We start from the raw sequence: 18,529 nt of genomic DNA, 5'->3' as shown, positions 1-18,529 counted from the left end.
TGTGTTAGAACAAATTTGGCACATGAGAATTCATTGGCTTTTTCTTTTCGCTACAGAATATTTTCTTTTCCCCCGTAGACACTTTATGGTTAAAATACGCCGAGGACTTTCTGAAAAGAGGCAGACTAATGCCCTTGCGGTCACAACAAACCCAAAATACACTTAAAGAGCCTACGGTATTTCATATCCGTCTCTTGTCTTTTTGTACTTCATTCATATGTAAATATGCATTCGTTTTTTTTTTCCAAATAGAAAAAAATACATGACATTGTAAGACATTTTTAATTTCTTGACTGTGCTTTTCATGGGATTTTTTTCACATCTATTAGAAAACGTGATACATGCTTTTATACACAAACATTTCCATAGACAACAACAAGGAGCAGGACCCGTTTGAGAGCGTGAATGATAGGGGATGATTATAGGATGAGTATGGGGTGCAATTGTATATTTCATGTCAGTTTTTTTTCTGTTGGCTCAAAAATGGACATTCCATGGAATATATTAATAAGTTAACTAAACATCATTCAGGCTTTTGTCATTTCTGTTAGCTAAAAGGGTGATTTTGTGTCTGAACACACATTGTCCAGCACAGACGTCATCTTAGTCACTTGCTAAGACAATATGACGCAGTATTTGATGTCACAGCTGTAATTCTGCATGAAGAGGTGGAGATCCCTGTTTAATAAAATGCTCAAAATGAGGACAACTCAGTTATTCTTGTCAGATTTCTAATGGATGCTCACAGCTCACAGTTGCTCTTAAAATCTTCCCCAGTGTCAAATTTAGGATCATTTGCACTGTGGTACAGTTTTCCTTGCCAACTAGCACAACAAACAAAGAAAAATTCTAAAAAAAAAAAAAAAAAAAAAAAAATCCTGGAATGAAATGACCAGTATCTTTTCCATTACATTTACAAAAATTACCTTAAAAACTTAAAATACAACACAATGCATTATTATTATTATTATTATTTTTTTAATGGATTTTTACAGAAACATTACAGATTGTTTTAGATTGAATTTAGATGTAGACTGAATGTCCAAAAGTAGCATTTTAAGGGTGTACATCCAGGTGGATATCTAGGTGGACTGTAATACTCAAGCAGCGCTCTGAGAAAAACAACTGGGTGTTTCAGATTAATAAAAGACGATAATTAATAAAAGAAGAATTAGAAGTCAACAAAGGCCACAACCTAAATTACCAGAGTGCTTCATACTGAGATGACAATGATTTGATGTTCAAATTCAAGAGGTCACTGGATATCTGAGGCTGATTAGAAGACAAGTATGAATACACAGCGGGGTTACGATTCATGCAAACACACTCACAAACTCATTACATGGCAAGGTAGTCGAGTGCTTTTCAATGGCACTTGTTTTTTTTAAACTAAATCATGAATTTCACAGTTATTTTATATGCAATTTTGAGTACAGCGCATTAAAGAAAATTCCAAAAATGACCATTGGAAAAAGAATCCTGAGATATTTGCGACACGTATGAGAATAACAGAAACATGACAATGCCAATACAACAGGTCCTGCAGGTATTTAGTTTACTTTCACATAGACATTTCATACATTTAAATTTTTTTACCGAATGTGCTCCAGTTTCGCAATCAAAAAAATAAAATAAAACAGGTCACACTAGTCATCCCAGTCACATTGCCGACATACAGCATACAAATTCAAACATGTACAACACTCAGTAAAACATTAGAAAAAGAGAATGAGGTGATGTTCTAGATTGTTAACATTTACCACTGTCCATCTATCTTACACATACAGTAATTACATGAGTTTAAATCTACAATTATAACCCTCTGTGATGGTTTGTTGCAGGAGTCTGATCTCCATTAAGGCAGAGAGCAAGAGAGAGAGAGCGAGAGAGAGCAAGAGAGAGAGAGAGAGAGAGAGAGAGAGAGAGAGAGAGAGAGAGAGAGAGAGAGAGAGAATCGGGTCCCCTGGTTACTGGAGGTGATGAGCTCCAGGTTTTGGTAGAGTCCTAGGGGTCAGAAGTGAGCTCAACCCTACATGGGTTGTGATCAGGCTTACGGGTGGACAAGTAGCATTAGGGCTGATCAAATTGGAGGACCGGAAGTTGGATCAAGGCACTGGTGTGGAACAGCCTGATGGTCCTAGCATTCACTGCAGAGTGATATTGAGCCATTCAGCTTATCTGAGAATCACCGAGGTCACATGGCCTCTTGTTACAGCCTCACAGATCTCATCTGTGGCTCGGATTTAACTTCCTTTTCTGTGTGGAAGGAATTCAAAACAACTCTTAGAAAACTTGCTTTTACTTTTTTTTCTATTTTTTTTGGAAATCCATTTTCATAATGATATTTATGTGCAGAAGTGTTTAACACCTATAGCTTTTGTAGCTATGCACAGAGATTTAATTTTGCATGATCTATTTTAACATGAATTAATTATCTTGAAAAGCTCTTTTTATAAATGTCAGACAATAGGAGGATCAGTTTACACAAAAATGAAAATTCTTTCATCAGTAACACTTATAAGATAAAATAATGCTAAAGTTAACACAAAAAAAATAAAAAAAATAATAATAATGTTAATGTAATGTCAATTTCTACATATACACTACCGCTTTAAATTTATCAAAAGTTACAGTGAAGATATTTATAATGTTACAAAATTTGTATATATCAAATGTTGTTCTGAATTTTCCATTTATCATAGAATCTTGAGAAAAATTATTCATACTGTAGTTTCCACAAAAACATTAAAGGGATACCCCATCCCAAAATTAAAATTTTCTCATTATTCACTTACCCCCAAGTTGTTCCATCCCATAAAAGCCAAATAAGTAACAGTGTCAAGGTCAAGGAAAGTATGAAAAGCATCTGTTATGGTTGAATCACTGATGGCAGATGGAGTATTCTGATGATGCTTTTCATACTTTTCTGGACCTTGACACTGTTATTTATTTGGCAGTCTATGGGTCTATGGGTAGGGCAGCCTACCGGTTTTCATCCAAAATATCTTAAATTGTGTTCCGAAGACGAACAAAGCTTTTACAGGTTTGGAACGACATGGGGGTAAGTGACTAATGACAAAATGTTCATTTTGCGGTGGAGTAACCCTTTAAGCAGCACAGATGTTTTCAATGTTTTTGAGCAGCAAGTCAGCATATTACAATGATTTCTGAAGGATCATGTGACACTTAATACTGGAGTAATGGCTGCTGAAAATACAGCTTTGCCATGTCACGAATAAACTATTTTAAAATAGAGAACTACATTTAACATGAACTAAGAACACGCAATAGCATATCTCTAAATTAATTCAATTCAATTCAATTCAAGTTTATTTGTATAGCGTTTTTACGATACAAATCATTGCAAAGCAACTTTACAGAAAATTAAGTTTCTACAATATTTAGTAGTAGCTTATCAGTGATGACTGTCAGTTTATGTGTATACGGCAGAAATGTTCAGAAAAATCAATAAAAGAAGTAAACAAACAGACGATTAACACTATTAACAGCAATTATGCAATCAAACTTATAGCAAAATGTGGTAGTTCTGTGTGTTGTCTCTGGGTTAGCATCATCTGAGGTCCTCTGAGGGGTTGGCTCTAAATTACCAGTAGAATGTCTTGACAAGATATATTAAGTTGATTGAAAATATATTAAAACTGCGATTTCATACAAACAATAGCTTGAGTAAATATTTTCTATGTTTTTTAATTTTTAACATAAAATTCATTGTGGAGTACTTTATGGATCATAAAGTAAAAAACGTGAAGGTGACTGGAAAAATTTAATTTGGTGCAATTTAATTTAATTTGATAATTTATGACATTTATAAAAATAAATTTTCACCTTTAAAAGTGCATTTGAAAATAATGATTTAACAAATGTACACAATATTGGTCATATGGGACACTTTTAAAGCCCCAGCTCACTGTCTATTGGAAAGATCAGCATAAACATTCTGCAAAACATCTTTTATGCTCCACATAAATAAGTCATCCTGGTTTTGAATGACATTAGGGTGAGTAAATAAAACAGACTGTTCCTTTTTTGGTGAACTACCTTTAATTTTAACACAAAACAGACTGTCTATAGCTTTCTCATGTATGGACATGAAATCTTCCAAACTGCACAAAAGAGTATTGATAGAAAAGAGCTATCAAACAATGTTACAACATGCATCACTGACTAAAGAACCACTTCAGGCCTCATACTGTCTCTGTTACTGTCTCCTTCTATTGGTAGATTTTTGTCGCAAACGGCTGAACTGGAATAAGTAAGTTTGTCCTTTGAAGCTGCAGCTAATGTAAAATAAAGGAATCAAGATGAATCATGGTCATATCAATGGCCAGCCCTAAAGAGAAACCCTGTTAATTAACAAGAAGATTAAGAAGGAGAAGATGAGGGAGGAAAATAGATAATACTGCTGGCTGACTCTATGTTTTTGTCTCTAATGGACCCTCTTCTCTTTTCTTCTCCCAGTGTCTCTGCATGGTGCATTAAGTCTGGCACCTTTTCACTGGTTGCTCATTCCACCTTTCTTTTCAAATCGAAATGTGTAATGTCACTTGGTGTGAAAACAGATTTTTTTCCCCCCGAAAGCTTAATGTCAGTGGAAGAAAAAAGGTGCTCTTTTCTCTGAACCACATTAAGTTGTTGCCTCTGGTTGTTAGCAGGTTCAACCACATGATCCCACATACAGCACACAGGGTACTGCTCCTATAAGGCATGTCGGATTTGCGCATCTTTGTGATTCTGAAAATTTGACTAATTCCAGGGAAAGCATTGCAGCCTCTTTAGAGATATTTAAAGATATTTAACATTAAACAATACTGGGAGGAGATTAACATTGGTTTTTCAAGACCATGATTCCTCAATCAGAGTTTGAGACTGTTGCTTTGACCTCAGACAAAATAACACTGTATCGTGAAGAAGCAAACATTATACAGTACATCTGGGATACTAGAGATACTAGACACATATATGCATTGAATGTACATTTGAATGGCTTGAAAGCAGGTTTTGCTTTAGAAAAGCTCAGCTAGACATGTAATATCAACCTTGTGAAATATTAGAGTAAATATAAAGCAGAACACAGCTAGAAATTGAATTATAGATTAACTATAGTTAATAGATTAACTATTACTAACATTACTGAATGTCTTTTATTTTATTTTATTTTATTTTATTTTATTTTATTTTATTTTTTTATTTTATTTTATTTTATTTTATTTTATCCAGTCCCAGGTTTTCAGTGAATGTGGTCTTCAATAGCAGCCTGAGCTTTTCACACGTTACTAAAAACATTTCATGGAATTTCCTTAAAATATGAATGCAAAAAAAAAAAAAAAAAAGAAGAAAAAAAAAAAGGTTAAAGGTTAAAGAAATTTCTCTCTTTCACCATTCGCTTTCACATCAGTGACGAAACATGAAAACCTCAGAACAAGAAACATGGCACAACAGGCCAGGGCAAGTTTTAGCAGTCTGTTCCACACACAGCTATCACATGGCTTTAAATAATATGGATTCTAATGTGCAAGTACACTTTTATAGTGCTTTTTTTGTCTTATTTGCTGTCTCTATTATTAAAACAAACCCTCTAAATATATTTTACATTAGTTTTTAGATGTGTACTATGGAATAAGGTAAGTCTCAATGAATTTAGAATGACATGAGAATTGAATGACATTTAGAATGACATGAGACATAAGGATGAGATCCCTTTTAATGTATTAAATGTTGGTATATGTGTGTTCATACCTGATGACAGACTTCTGATAGGAGGAGCAGGTAGCTTTCTCCTCTGATGGCGAGACGAGTCCAGCGTCTGGGGCTGATGCAGGAAAAACATTAAATCACTAATATTTTAAACTCATTAACTAAATTTGAATGTGTCTAAAGTTCAAAAAGTGTAATGTTGATGAAACTCACCATAGGTTTAGATTTGTACTTGGAAAACCGTGTGCATGCAGATACATTTAGACCTGCTGTTTTGAGGGCTGATATTCTTGCCTCAATATCTGAGATCTGCAGAGAACAGATAAACTTCTGAATTTACACTTGAATAGTTTGATACTGTTACACCTCTCAGTTAAATAGCACATTTAGGACCAGTCTGTATTATGTCACATGCAAGCACACACCTGGAGCTCGGACTGCTGCACCTGGGCAGCAGCAGTGGCCACCTGATCTTCTAGGAAGGCCAGTTCAGTCTCTGTGGTGGAGCTGCTGATGCTGCGAGCACAGTCTTCTAAGTCACTCAGCGCCCCCTCTAGACTGTACACAGCACCTGCAGCCAAATACACCTGCACACAGTTCACATGATCACAAAATTAGATCAGAGAGACATCAGAATGTCTCAGATGAAAAGGGAGAACTGCATGACGCATAAATGCTAACATGTAATTTTTCAAATTAAGGGGTCCAGGGAGTGTTTTAGCAATTTAAGTCTCTACTCACTTTTATTCAATTTAACACATTCTTGCTGAATAAAAGTATTAATTTCTTACAAAAGAAAAAAAAATAAAAATAAAAATAAATACATAAAAACTAATTTTTGAATAGGAGTGTCAATTGTTACAAAATTTTTCAATTTTGAATGAGGTTCCAAAAAAAAATATCAACGTTTCCAACATTGATAATAACAAATCAGCATATTATAATTATTTTTGAAGGATCACACGACACTAAAGACTGGCTGATGAAAATGTAGCTTTGCATCACAGGAATAAATTATTTTAAAGTAAATAGAAAACCATTATATTTAAATCATTAATAATAATATTTCACAATTGTACAGCTTTTATTCCCCCTGTATTTTTGATAAATTAAAAGCAGCCTTGATGAACGTAAAAAACATTTAAAATTTTATTGATCCCAAACTTTTATATATTTATATATAATATATATATATATATATATATATATATTATATATATATATATATTATATATATATATATATATATATATATATATATATATATATATATATATATATATATATATATATTATATATATATATAATATATATATATATATATATATATACATATATATGTGACATATATATATATATACACACACACACACACACACACACACATACATTTCTCAATTCTTATTGTTATAAAACCAAAATATTAAAAACAATAATTTCAGCTATTATCATATAATGTAAATAATACACAATGTAATATAATAAAAAAATAATAAATAGCATACCTGCTCTGTAACAATATTTACACTTTTTTAGGAATTTAAATATTAATATAACATTATTATAAATTTAAATGAAAATCTTTCTCTTCAGGTTTACCTATACTCCCCGGGTAGAAAAACAGTGAAAGTAAATTAAAAAATATTTTCCAGATTATATTTTAATTGTTTGTTTTGGCTTAGAATATTTTTCTGTAGAGTAGGTTTCAATTGATATAATTTAAAAAAGTATCAAAAACAACATATTAACATTTTCTATTAATGAACCTTACATTTTCCTCCAGTTTAGTGAGGTGCTGATCCAGCTTCCTGTTGTCCGGGCCTGAAGACATGGGTGTGCTAGCCGGAGAAGAGTCATGACCTTTGCCTTCTGCCTCTCCAAGTAATTCTTCTGTGGCATTCAGAACCTTCAGAACCTCTGTGGTGATGCTGCATAAAGATGCAGCGGAGTACTTCTGCTCCATATACATGAGAGAACACATAAATCAGAAAAAGAAGAAGAAAAAAAACCCACTTATAAATAGATATGCAAAACTGACGGAAATTAAAATGCATATCAGGTGCTCTTGAAACAAATTTCCATAAAAGCCATAAAAACATTCATTAATACAAGAATAACAAAAAATATTGAATGTTGGGTAGATCACAACTTCCACGTAGCTACCTAAGATCTCACTCTTAATTAAGCTGGGATGTATTGCTCGTCATGCTCAACCTGTTGGATCAATGAACAGAATAAGAGGATTATGGGAGAAGAAAGGTGTGATGTGAATGTACATGAATGAGAGATGCTTGAACATCTCAGAGGTGAAAGGTCATCACTGAGGGTGTCTTAAAGTGAGTAACACACATCCATCAACATACATAAAATGAATAGTCTGTCATTATTAAAATCACCCTCATTTTGTTCAAAACCCATTTTTACTACAATGTATTTTATCTGTGGAACATTGAAAAAATGCACAGCATCCAGGTTTGTAAGGACATGAGGGTGAGAAAATAAAGACAGAATATTTATTTTTGAGAGAATTACTTCTATAAGAGATAACAGGTCAAGACACACTGTGCCAGAAACTCTCACTCTACCACCAGAGCACACGTCATCATAAAACTGTGAAGGATGTGGATGAGAAGTAAACTTGTTCTTGTCAATATGTTTTTCAAAGTGTAACAGGCATTAGAGTTTATTTAGAGTACTAAGCCATCAATATAATATGTACATGTTGATGTGCGTGCTTGTGTTCATAAGTAAGACAGTAAGCACACGAGGGAGGGTAATATGATGAGATAAAATGACTTTTAAAGATGAGAAAGTGAGAATGAAAGAGACAGGAAGAAAGAGAGGAGCAGTATGATTCAGTAATGAATACTTGAAGAATCAATTAATGGTTGGGTTGGTTTATGCTTTGATCACAGAAATAATTGATCCAAACTCAGTCCTCAGAGCATGAGTGGCTCGAGCTCTGAAAGGGTCGGTGTGTGCCTAAAATGGACCTGTGTATTGAGGGAACATGTAGAAAACAGATAGGTGTACAGAGATGGATAAATCTAACACCCAATGAAAATTTTAAAGATACTCAAAGATCACATTCACACTATATTGAAATCCTAAAATCAAATAAAATGATGCTTGTCTAAAAGGGGTATTTGGTAGGGGAAACAGGTGTCTTATTAGGCTAAATGTTATAGCAATAAAGACACAAATCTAATGTTCTTTAGACATGTTAAACAACTATTTGAGATGACAATAATTGAACACAAAATTGACAATTGTAGCATGAGATGCAACAATAAAACACTATCATAGTTTTGATTTGTTGCTGAATTGGTATTTAAATATTTTAAATTCTATTTAAATAATTTCACTTATTTAATATTCAATATAAACATATTTCACTTATTTTAATATGTTCAATCTATCTGCCAAAGTTAATGTAAAACAATAACCATTATATACATTTACCAACAACAAGCCAACATGTCATCCAGCCCCTACTGAGTGACATCTTAATTTGAATTAAATCAGCATTATTGTGACCCATTCTACCATGTTTTATTTTATTACAAACTTTACCTATAAATTAATTTTTGGACTATCATATGATTCAAGGTTCTACATCATATTTATACATGTCCCATATGCACGTAACAGGTTTGCAAACAAATATGATATTGTTCAAGTTTGGGGTCAGTAACAAATGATGATCAAATGATGATGATCAAGATGACAGACAAGTACAATGTTACAAATAATTTGAAATAAATGCTGTTTGTTCAAACTCTACATTCATCAAATAATTCTGAAAAAGTATAATGCAGCACAACTGATTTTAAAGGGATACTCCACCCCAAAATGAAAATTTTGTCATTAATCACTTACCCCCATGTCGTTCCAAACCAGTAAAAGCTCAGTTCATCTTCGGGAACACAATTTAAGATATTTTGGATGAAAAGCTGGAGGCTTGAGATTGTCCCACAGACTGCCAAATAAATAACAGTGTCAAGGTCCATAAAATGTATGAAAGTTGTCATCAGAATACTCCATCTGCCATCAAGGATGCGCTGTTTCTACATGTATTTAGAAGAGCATACACAGCATAGGGTGATATGGATAGACACAGAGGAGACCGTTGACAAAGGAATTATTGAATAAAGTCGTTATTTTTCTATTCATATAACCCAGATTGCACATCTGATGGCAGATGGAGTATTCTGATGACGACTTTCATCCAAAATATCTTAAGTTGTGTTCTGAAGACAAATGGAGCTTTTACGGGTTTGGAACGACATGGGGGTAAGCGATTAATGACAAAATTTTCATTTTGGGGTGGAGTATCCCTTTAACAGCGATAACAAGAATAAATGTTTTTTTTTAGCTAATTAGCATATTAGCATGATTTCTGAAGGATCATGTCACACTAGAAAATTGGAGTAATGGCTGCTCGAATCACAGGAATAAATTACATTTTAAAATATATTAAAATGGAAAACAGTTATTTTAAACAACATCATGTTCTGCTCTCAATATCACCACCAGTAAGAGAAATCTAAAGGAAGATCCCCCCCACTGCATGTATCTGACTCTAACAAACCAGAGTATGAAAGGACTACGTTTGATTCAGGAGGCATCTCTCCAGCATCTCTACTGCATCTTCTCATCAAGATGTATCTCACCTGGTGTAAGAGAGAGGAGAGTAACTGAAGCCTCTGCTGTAGGGCACGATCACCCAGACCCTCCTGAACCAACAGGAAGGGGTGGAAAGAAAGAGAGAAACAGACACAAATAGAGAGATCGGACAGAGAGACAAATGAGAGAAAAAGATAGAAACATAAAGAAAAGGTAGTGGAAAGAAAGATACAAGAAATGAAAGACAAACCATTAAAGGTATAGTTCACCCCAAAATGAAAATTCTGACATCATTTACTCATCCCCATGCCATTCCAAACCTAACTTTCATTCTTTTTTTATGGAGCACTTTAGAAGTCCTGAGGATAGTACTGGTTGCTGTTCTGCACTTCCAAAAGGATGCAAATGCACCACAACTGTTTCACAAAAGTGGACAATGCGCCTTTATGCACTATATTCAAAGTCATATGTTATTTAAAATGTTAATTATTCACTGATAATTCTCCCTTTCCGTAAGCTGGATCATTAAATCAGTGAGCTGAACTCAAGGACCATAATTAGTCATTTTTAATTAAAGTTCCAAAAGGGGTTTTAGTTGCAAAGAACCACTTTCAGCAAACTTCTTAAAATAAACTTTTTCCTCTTAATGGAACCACATTTTTAAGAGAGTCATAAAGAGCATTGATAACAGTCTCCAAAGTTTCTTTCTTTTTGTGTGTGTACACTGTGTGTTCGTGTATTGTGTATGTAATCATATTGGTTTGGAAAGACACAAGGGTCAGTTTATGATGAAATAATTGTCATTTTTTGTTTAACTACTCCTTTAATATAATGGACAAGAAGCCAGCTGGAAATGAAAAGACAGGACCAAATGCAAGGTGAAGAGGATCCATACAGGAAGACAGTGCTGCTATTATTGTGTGCATTCCCTTGTCGGCATCCTATAGATGTTCTCACAACATCTAGAGAGGTTCTATATTCATTTCTGAAGACTGGTTCATGCGTCACACATTGCCTCATGCACAATAAAAATCTGAAGTGGCAACACAGGATTGGGTATTTCATCAGACGTGCTTTCTGTGTGTGCTTGATCATGGCTTCCCATAACCAATGAGAGCAAAGATCTTCATTATGAGTTCGATCAGTAAAATAAATGTAAGTTTGAGGGTTTGAAAGAGTGCCAGAAGGATCTAGAGGAGCAGGCATCTTCTTGTATAAGACACCACATAATCTACACAAGTAGGACATCAGCATCCTTTGATATTCCTGGAACCACATTCAACCAATCACTAGCCTCTGGATTTAGGTGTAGGGCTGAAATTGGTTGACAGGAATATTGATTTAGGATCAACGATGGATATTGATCTACAAACTCATCCTACTTTTGTAATGACATTAAGTCTCAGCTTAACATCTGAGGGCAGTTTATTTTTTAAACTGGATAAAGGAAAGTTGCGTGCATAATATCACTTGGCAATGCCAAGCTGGCATTCACATCAGAGAGTGAACTGGGACTCTATTCTAAACCGCAGTGAACCGCCTATATGCTCTTACAAATATACATTGCCTGTACCACAATCCACTGATTGCATCAAATGATACCCTGTTTTAATGAAACCATACATTTGTACAATTTTACAGTATGTTTAAATGGTAGGGTACAATGGCTAAAAGTACATATTAAATAGCTAAAAGCACAATGGCTAAAATATTTGATATTTCTATTTAGTTTCTGTTTTAAACCAGGTACGATGTGCATGTTTCTACATGTTTCTCTATCTCATTCTCTCCCGGAGCTGGTCCGTAATTTATTCTTTGTAATTTATTGATTTGCATTTAAGTTACCATAAAACTAGATTTAGCAAATGTCAACCACTGAGTATTTTCTTTCAACTTCCATGTTCTCTAATTAACTATTTTAATAAAGTCATTTTATTTCTAGATGTGGATAATTGTTCTGACCTAACTCTTTACACATAGTTCCTCTGAAAAAATAAACAAAATAAAGAATATAAAAAATTAACTTTTCCTTTTATTTAACATTTTAAAACTAAATGCTAAATAAAAGGAAAAACTTTTTTTATTTTATGGTTTAATTTAACAAAAATAAGAAATGTTATTATATATGTAAAAAAAAAAAAAATGAATGTGTTACAAAAGGGTTATTTGTTAAATTAAAACTTTGAAGGGAACAGAACTGCATTTAAAATTGGCTTCCCATGTAATTTGAAGTACTTCCAGTTTAAGATCAGCCTTTTTTCTGGTTACAAGCTGTGTCTCATTTCAGAGGCTGCATCCTTTCAAAGATGCAAACTTAAAAGGCTCTGGCTTTGTACATGTTACATGTCACATGCTAGTAATGTTTGTACTTTTTTAAAGGGGTCATATATGACATTGCTAAAAAGAACATTATTTTGTGTATTTGGTATAATGCAATGTGTTTATGCGGTTTAAGGTTCAATAAACACATTATTTTCCACATAATGTACATTATTATTGCTCCTCTATGCCCCACCTTTCTGTAACGTGTCGATTTTTACAAAGCTCATTGTTCTAAAAAAGCGAGGTATATGCCGATTGGCCAGCTATCAAGTGTGTTGTGATTGGCAGAATACCTCAAGTGTGTGACGGAAATGTAAGGCCCTTACAATACTGTGATGCCGTCTCCCAGCACAATGAGACAAAACCAATAAAACCCATTACAAATGAGCAATTTGTTACATCCAGTGGGGATATAATTACAGAGCCTGTCCTCCAACAAAAAACTACCATATAGGTCGTTTGTGCAAGCACTTTATTACGACCTATATTTACGTTTTAAAGTTAAGCGGCCTCTAGCGGGCGTAAAAATAATGACAGTATCGCGTTGCGTCTGTCATCATGAAATGACGTATAACGTCATTACCAATCAAAACGCACGTTTATTTACACCGATCTCACAGTAATTCATACATATTTTTACACCGATCTCACAGTAATTCATACATATTTTACTAGGTGGCTTATTCGTTCAAATGACCACACCTAACCCCACCCCCTAAACCTAACCCTCACAGAAATCATGCTAAATTATGATTTATTGAGCATATACATTTTACGTGCACGTCCGTTCTCTGGGATCGAACCCATGATAGCATGATTGCATATCAAGGTATAACGCAATAATCTACCAACTGAGCTAGACGAAACGCAAATCACAGTGCAAATAAAAGAGTACAAAACATTAATATGAAAACGACCTTTTGCCGATAGGGGCGCAATTGTAGTATACGCTCTGATGGGTCGTATTTCAGGGATTTGGACAAACGACCTATACGAGCGTATTAGTTGGAGGACAGGTTGTAATTACAGATTATAATGAATTAAACTGTCTTTTTATGTGTTGTGTATCGCGCTGCGTAAACATAAAACCATGTCTGCATTTGTGATCGGAGAAATGACAAACAACAAGCGCTACTCTACAACTGCTCAAAACTCAAGTTTGAATAGTCAGTGGCAAATTCTTTAAATATTAATAACATACTTACAGGCTGTGAGTCAGAATCGCCAGACTGTCCTTGCAAAGTTGGAACTGCCCCACTTTATAGAAACAGCCTTTTGTGCCACAGACGCATTGTAGGCTACTGGTTTAGGAAACAGTCCTCATCCTCCATAAAATGCGCTGCACACATCTGAATATTTGGATTGAACTGTTCCGGAACAGTGTTGTAAATACAACTTAACCACCGATTTCTAGTTGTGTCCTCTTTTGGAAGGCCAAACAATGTAGCTTCACTTTCACAATGAAACACACAGCGTCTCCACAATATGGCACCGGCGGCAACAGAGAGAATAAAATTTACGCCTTCTTTCTTTTCGTAAACATTTGGGCGGTGTTGTGCAAATATTCCCACATCGTGACGTAGAGATGTGGGGGCATGTTAGAATGTGCCATTTTAGGAGGACGTGGTTGACTTTTATAAAGAATATCTCTTCGGATTTAAGACTTTAGTCTTCAAGTCTGCAACTTTACAGATCTTCTTTATGCACCAAGAGCTTGTAACACTCCAAAGAGAAAGGAAAAATTGAAATTGCATCATATGACCCCTTTAAAAGATAGATTGTCTCAGATAGCCATTTGTCTGAAAACAAAAGGGTTCACAACCTATCTAAATATGTTCACCTTGGTTAATTTATGTATATGATAAAATATATAAACTATAAATTCACATCTTAGATGTCAAAATTTAAACCAATTTCAAGTGTTTTGTGACAATAGGATAGTTTAGGATAGTCTGGGCTGTGAATGTTCCATCAGTTATATGCTCCATGGCCTGGGAAACAAAGGCTGCATTTCAAGGCATTTGAATTGGCCAGATGCTTCATGCAACCTCTCAATTGGAATACAGCTTCAGATAAAATAATTTTAAGATTCCTACAGTGATACAGATACAGATCTGCTCCACAAACCTTATTGTTACTTTTTATGCTTTAACACCTTAATTTCACATCTGAAATCAATAAAGACATATCTTATAACTGTTTTTGTAATGGTCTGTCATGCAATACAGTATATCTGGATCCTTACATTGCTATAAAAATATAGAAAGCAGACTGACTGACAATACCTTACTATTTGATTTGTATTTGCCAGATCTATTATTTATTTATTTTATTTTTTTTTTACCGATGGTCAATTACTAGTATGAGTCATTTCCACAATAAAAAATAAATAAATAAATAAATAAATACTACTACTACTACTACTACTAATAAAATAAAATAAAAAATACAAAAACGGGCCAAAGCACCCAATGAAGCATCTATGTATTTATGTGTCAAAGAATATTCCCTAAACTGCACCAAACATTTAATGAGCTTCTCACAATGCATTAAAGGCTTTTTAAGGCTTGAAACATAACTTATGCAACAATGTTACACACTGTAGCATCTCTAAAATGTGTTAAAATTACATTCTTACTAAGACAACTAACTAAAAAATCAGATTGTAGCCATGGTGCAGAAACAGTATGAAAAGAATCAGGTTGTTCAAACTGTCAATATGTTTACAGCTTTAGCTAAATAACTGTTTTGGAGTCTGGTTAGGCAGTTCACTAGAGTTTAAAACAAAGTCTAGGTGAAGTAGGAACTTTTAGTGGAACAGGCCTGAACCAGTGCTTACCTCTGATGGAGACATAGGCTCCTCCATACCACAGTGGGCACTGTCTGGAGACGTGGTTGAAGACCTTGTTGTCTTTGTCTCAGGTTGTTCTTGTTTTTCTGACCCTGTCTCTGAATGGCTTTTTTGTGGCGATATTCTCTTCACCTTTTCCTCATTGGGCTTCTCTGTTTCATAGTCTTCCTTCAAACTCTTATTTCGCTCCAACATTCTACCTGAAGATTCCTGTTTTTCTTCCTCCTTGGATTCCATACTCACTATAGACTCTAATTTCTCTTTTTCCATGCGTATGCTTTTCCTTTTCTTTTCTATCTCTCGCTCAATCTCTGATTGTCTCTCTTGCTCTTGTTTCAGCTGTATTTCCATTTCTCTCTGTCTATCCTGTTTCCTTTCAACCTGGATCTCAATCTTTTGTTGTCTTTCTCTATCCCTCTCGATTTGTTTCTCTAGCTCTCTTTGACTCTCTCTCTCTCGCTCTACTTGTCTTTCAGTTTCTTTCTGTTGCTCTCTATCTCTCTTCATTTCTCTCTCTATATTTATCTGTCTTACTGCACCACTTGTGTCCATCTCTCTAACTGTTTGTCTTTCACCCGGATTCCCAGTGTCTTTTGACTTTCCTTCCCTCTTGTCTCGTTTGCTCTCACGTCTCTCCTTTGGTCTCAGTTTCTCACTTTCTTTCTCCCTTAATTGGTCCTCTTGCTTGTCACCCACTTCCCTGATTGGCTCAAAATCAGATAACATCACATCCCTCTCGTTGACTTGGCCAACCAGCTCACAGAGTCTGGATTTCAGTTCCTGCTCCAGGGTTCCATTGACAGAGGAGCCCCTGAGCAAAGGGCCCTGAATGCTTAACTCTAGCATGCTGGCCCCCGATTGGCTCAGCATTGGTGGGCTAGCGGCACTAGAGTTGTGAGCCACTGTGTTCTGATAGTCAGGTTCAGGGGTCATGGCATCAGAGGTCAAAAGGTCAGGAGGGGTCACAGTGTCTGGAGTCTGGTAATTCAGAGGGACTGGGCTCTCCTGGCTCTGTTGCCGGCGCATCATCATGGCGTTGAGGAGTACGGCACTGTTCTCCTGTTAATGTAATATATTAAACAAAGGGACATTATAAAAAAAAAGAGAGAGAGAGAGAGAGACAAATATTATTGATGAGAAAAAAATAAATAAATAAAGACTTTATGGCCAACATAAAGGAGTAAAAAGATATCAACGCATTGTATGCCAATAAAAGCACAACGCTATCCTGCACTGCCACCTACTGGAGTAAACCACATCCAAATTCAAAAAGTAATTCTAAATAAGTTCTCTTACTTTTTGTTTTCAATGATTTTCTGTCTCTGTTGCTGCTACTATGCCAAAATTGTCATTTTCTATTTAGTATCTAAAATAATGACAAATAATGAATAACAACCATTTACCTTACAGTCAATATACTAAAAAAGCAGCATTTGGGTTGTTTTTAAAGAATACAATTGGTATTGTATAGAAATGTACATTTACCATGGGAAAAAAAATCTGCAAATAAGTAACATTTTTAAACAGAGGAGGAGATGACGGCATTTCTTCAGGTGGAAGAAGTGTATTAAATATTTTCCACTAACAGGAAAGCTCAATAATTTAAATGTAATGCCTTAAAACACACACACACACACACACACACACACACACACACACACACACACACACACACACACACACACAAATAAATAAAATAAAATTACAGCAAGAAATATATTACTATTGTATAATAACATTGTAATATTTAAAGTTGATAATAATAATCTAGGCTACATAATAATAAAATAATCACATTAATTGGGGTTAAAAAATCTTAAAATTAAGGTATTCACTGCTAGTTCACTGCTATGTTGAGCCTTGATATGCAAGCAGCAGCAAAATGAGATGTCAAATCTTTATCATACCATAGTCCAAATCTCAACCACTATATGTGCCAAAATAATAATCTCATTATGATTATTTTGATCAACCAGAAGGCTGTAGTTCTTCTCACCGCTGTGGCATCACTGTAAAGCGCATTATGTGCTCGGCTGTGCTCTGATGTCTCGCGTTTGCTCTTTCTGCGCCTCCGTAATCTTTTGACTTGCTCGCTATGCTCCTCCCCGTCACTACTGTCCCCTCCCAGATGGGGGTTAAAGTTCACATCCAGCAGATCTGGCCTCAGTAGAGGCGAAGTGGCACTGTTTGTGGGATGTCTGTAGGGTGGATACAGGTGTGTTTCAGACGGCCCTTTCTTCTTCTGTGTCATACCATGGGCTGGTCTGCGAGCTCGAGTGGACGCGGCGGGAGACGTCTCCGAGTCTGAGTTCAGAGTCTCAGTGTTGGTATACTGACCTGAGGAAGGTGAGGTAATGGGTGGGTGTTGGGTGTATGTCCATTCAGGGTCGTGTTGAGAGTCAGTATAGTACGTTTCATCGGAGAGACGTCTGCGAAACTGTAACAGGGCAGCCCCCCAGCCCCCCTGGTCCTCTGGATCTGAATCAGAGCCCATCTCGTCATACGCGGACACAACGCCTGATTCTTTCTCCAGCACGCTGAAAACAAGACTCTTGCGCTTGGTCAGCAGACTAGGTCGGGAATGCTGGGAGCTCTGCAGGGCGATCCAGTTACCATCAGGGGATTGCAGGACTGAAGACGCACCTGTGGAGAGAGATACAGACACCTGGACAGACAAATATAGAAGATGTGTGTGTGTGTGTGTGTGTGTACCACATACTGCATATACAATCACAAAATGAGAAAAAGCCAATTTTCTATGTGGGAATCAATTTCTAGGTGTCATTTTCGAGTTGATTAGTAGTTATAGATATGTATTTTTTAAATACCAACCAGATGTGAAATTATTTTTGCAATTATGTTTGACTGACGTGTAATTTGTTTATTTTTTATTATTTTGACTTAAGTCCCATTCGTTTACATGGAGAGGGCGGGGTTTATGACCTGTACTGCAGCCAGCCACCAGGGGGCGATCAAAGACCCCTTCCATGATGTGTGATTTTCTGGATGTGTGT

The 18,529-nt window shown here is 35.4% G+C and overlaps 1 protein-coding gene across 1 annotated transcript in view; it reads right to left on the bottom strand.

Annotated features, from left to right (window-relative positions):
- Positions 1–50: 50 nt before the first annotated feature.
- Positions 51–18,529, bottom strand: part of myripb (myosin VIIA and Rab interacting protein b) — a 264,368-nt gene continuing 245,889 nt past the window's right edge. The window contains 7 exon segments of the mRNA XM_042752063.1: positions 51–2,256; positions 5,758–5,830; positions 5,929–6,024; positions 6,141–6,302; positions 7,488–7,670; positions 15,504–16,574; positions 17,512–18,158. Coding sequence (XP_042607997.1) covers positions 2,210–2,256; positions 5,758–5,830; positions 5,929–6,024; positions 6,141–6,302; positions 7,488–7,670; positions 15,504–16,574; positions 17,512–18,158 — 2,279 coding nt within the window. The 3' untranslated portion in view covers positions 51–2,209.

This window comes from Cyprinus carpio, chromosome B24, assembly GCF_018340385.1.
Source record: "Cyprinus carpio isolate SPL01 chromosome B24, ASM1834038v1, whole genome shotgun sequence".
Lineage (NCBI taxonomy): Eukaryota > Metazoa > Chordata > Actinopteri > Cypriniformes > Cyprinidae > Cyprinus > Cyprinus carpio.
This window is presented reverse-complemented; position numbering and strand designations above follow the sequence as displayed.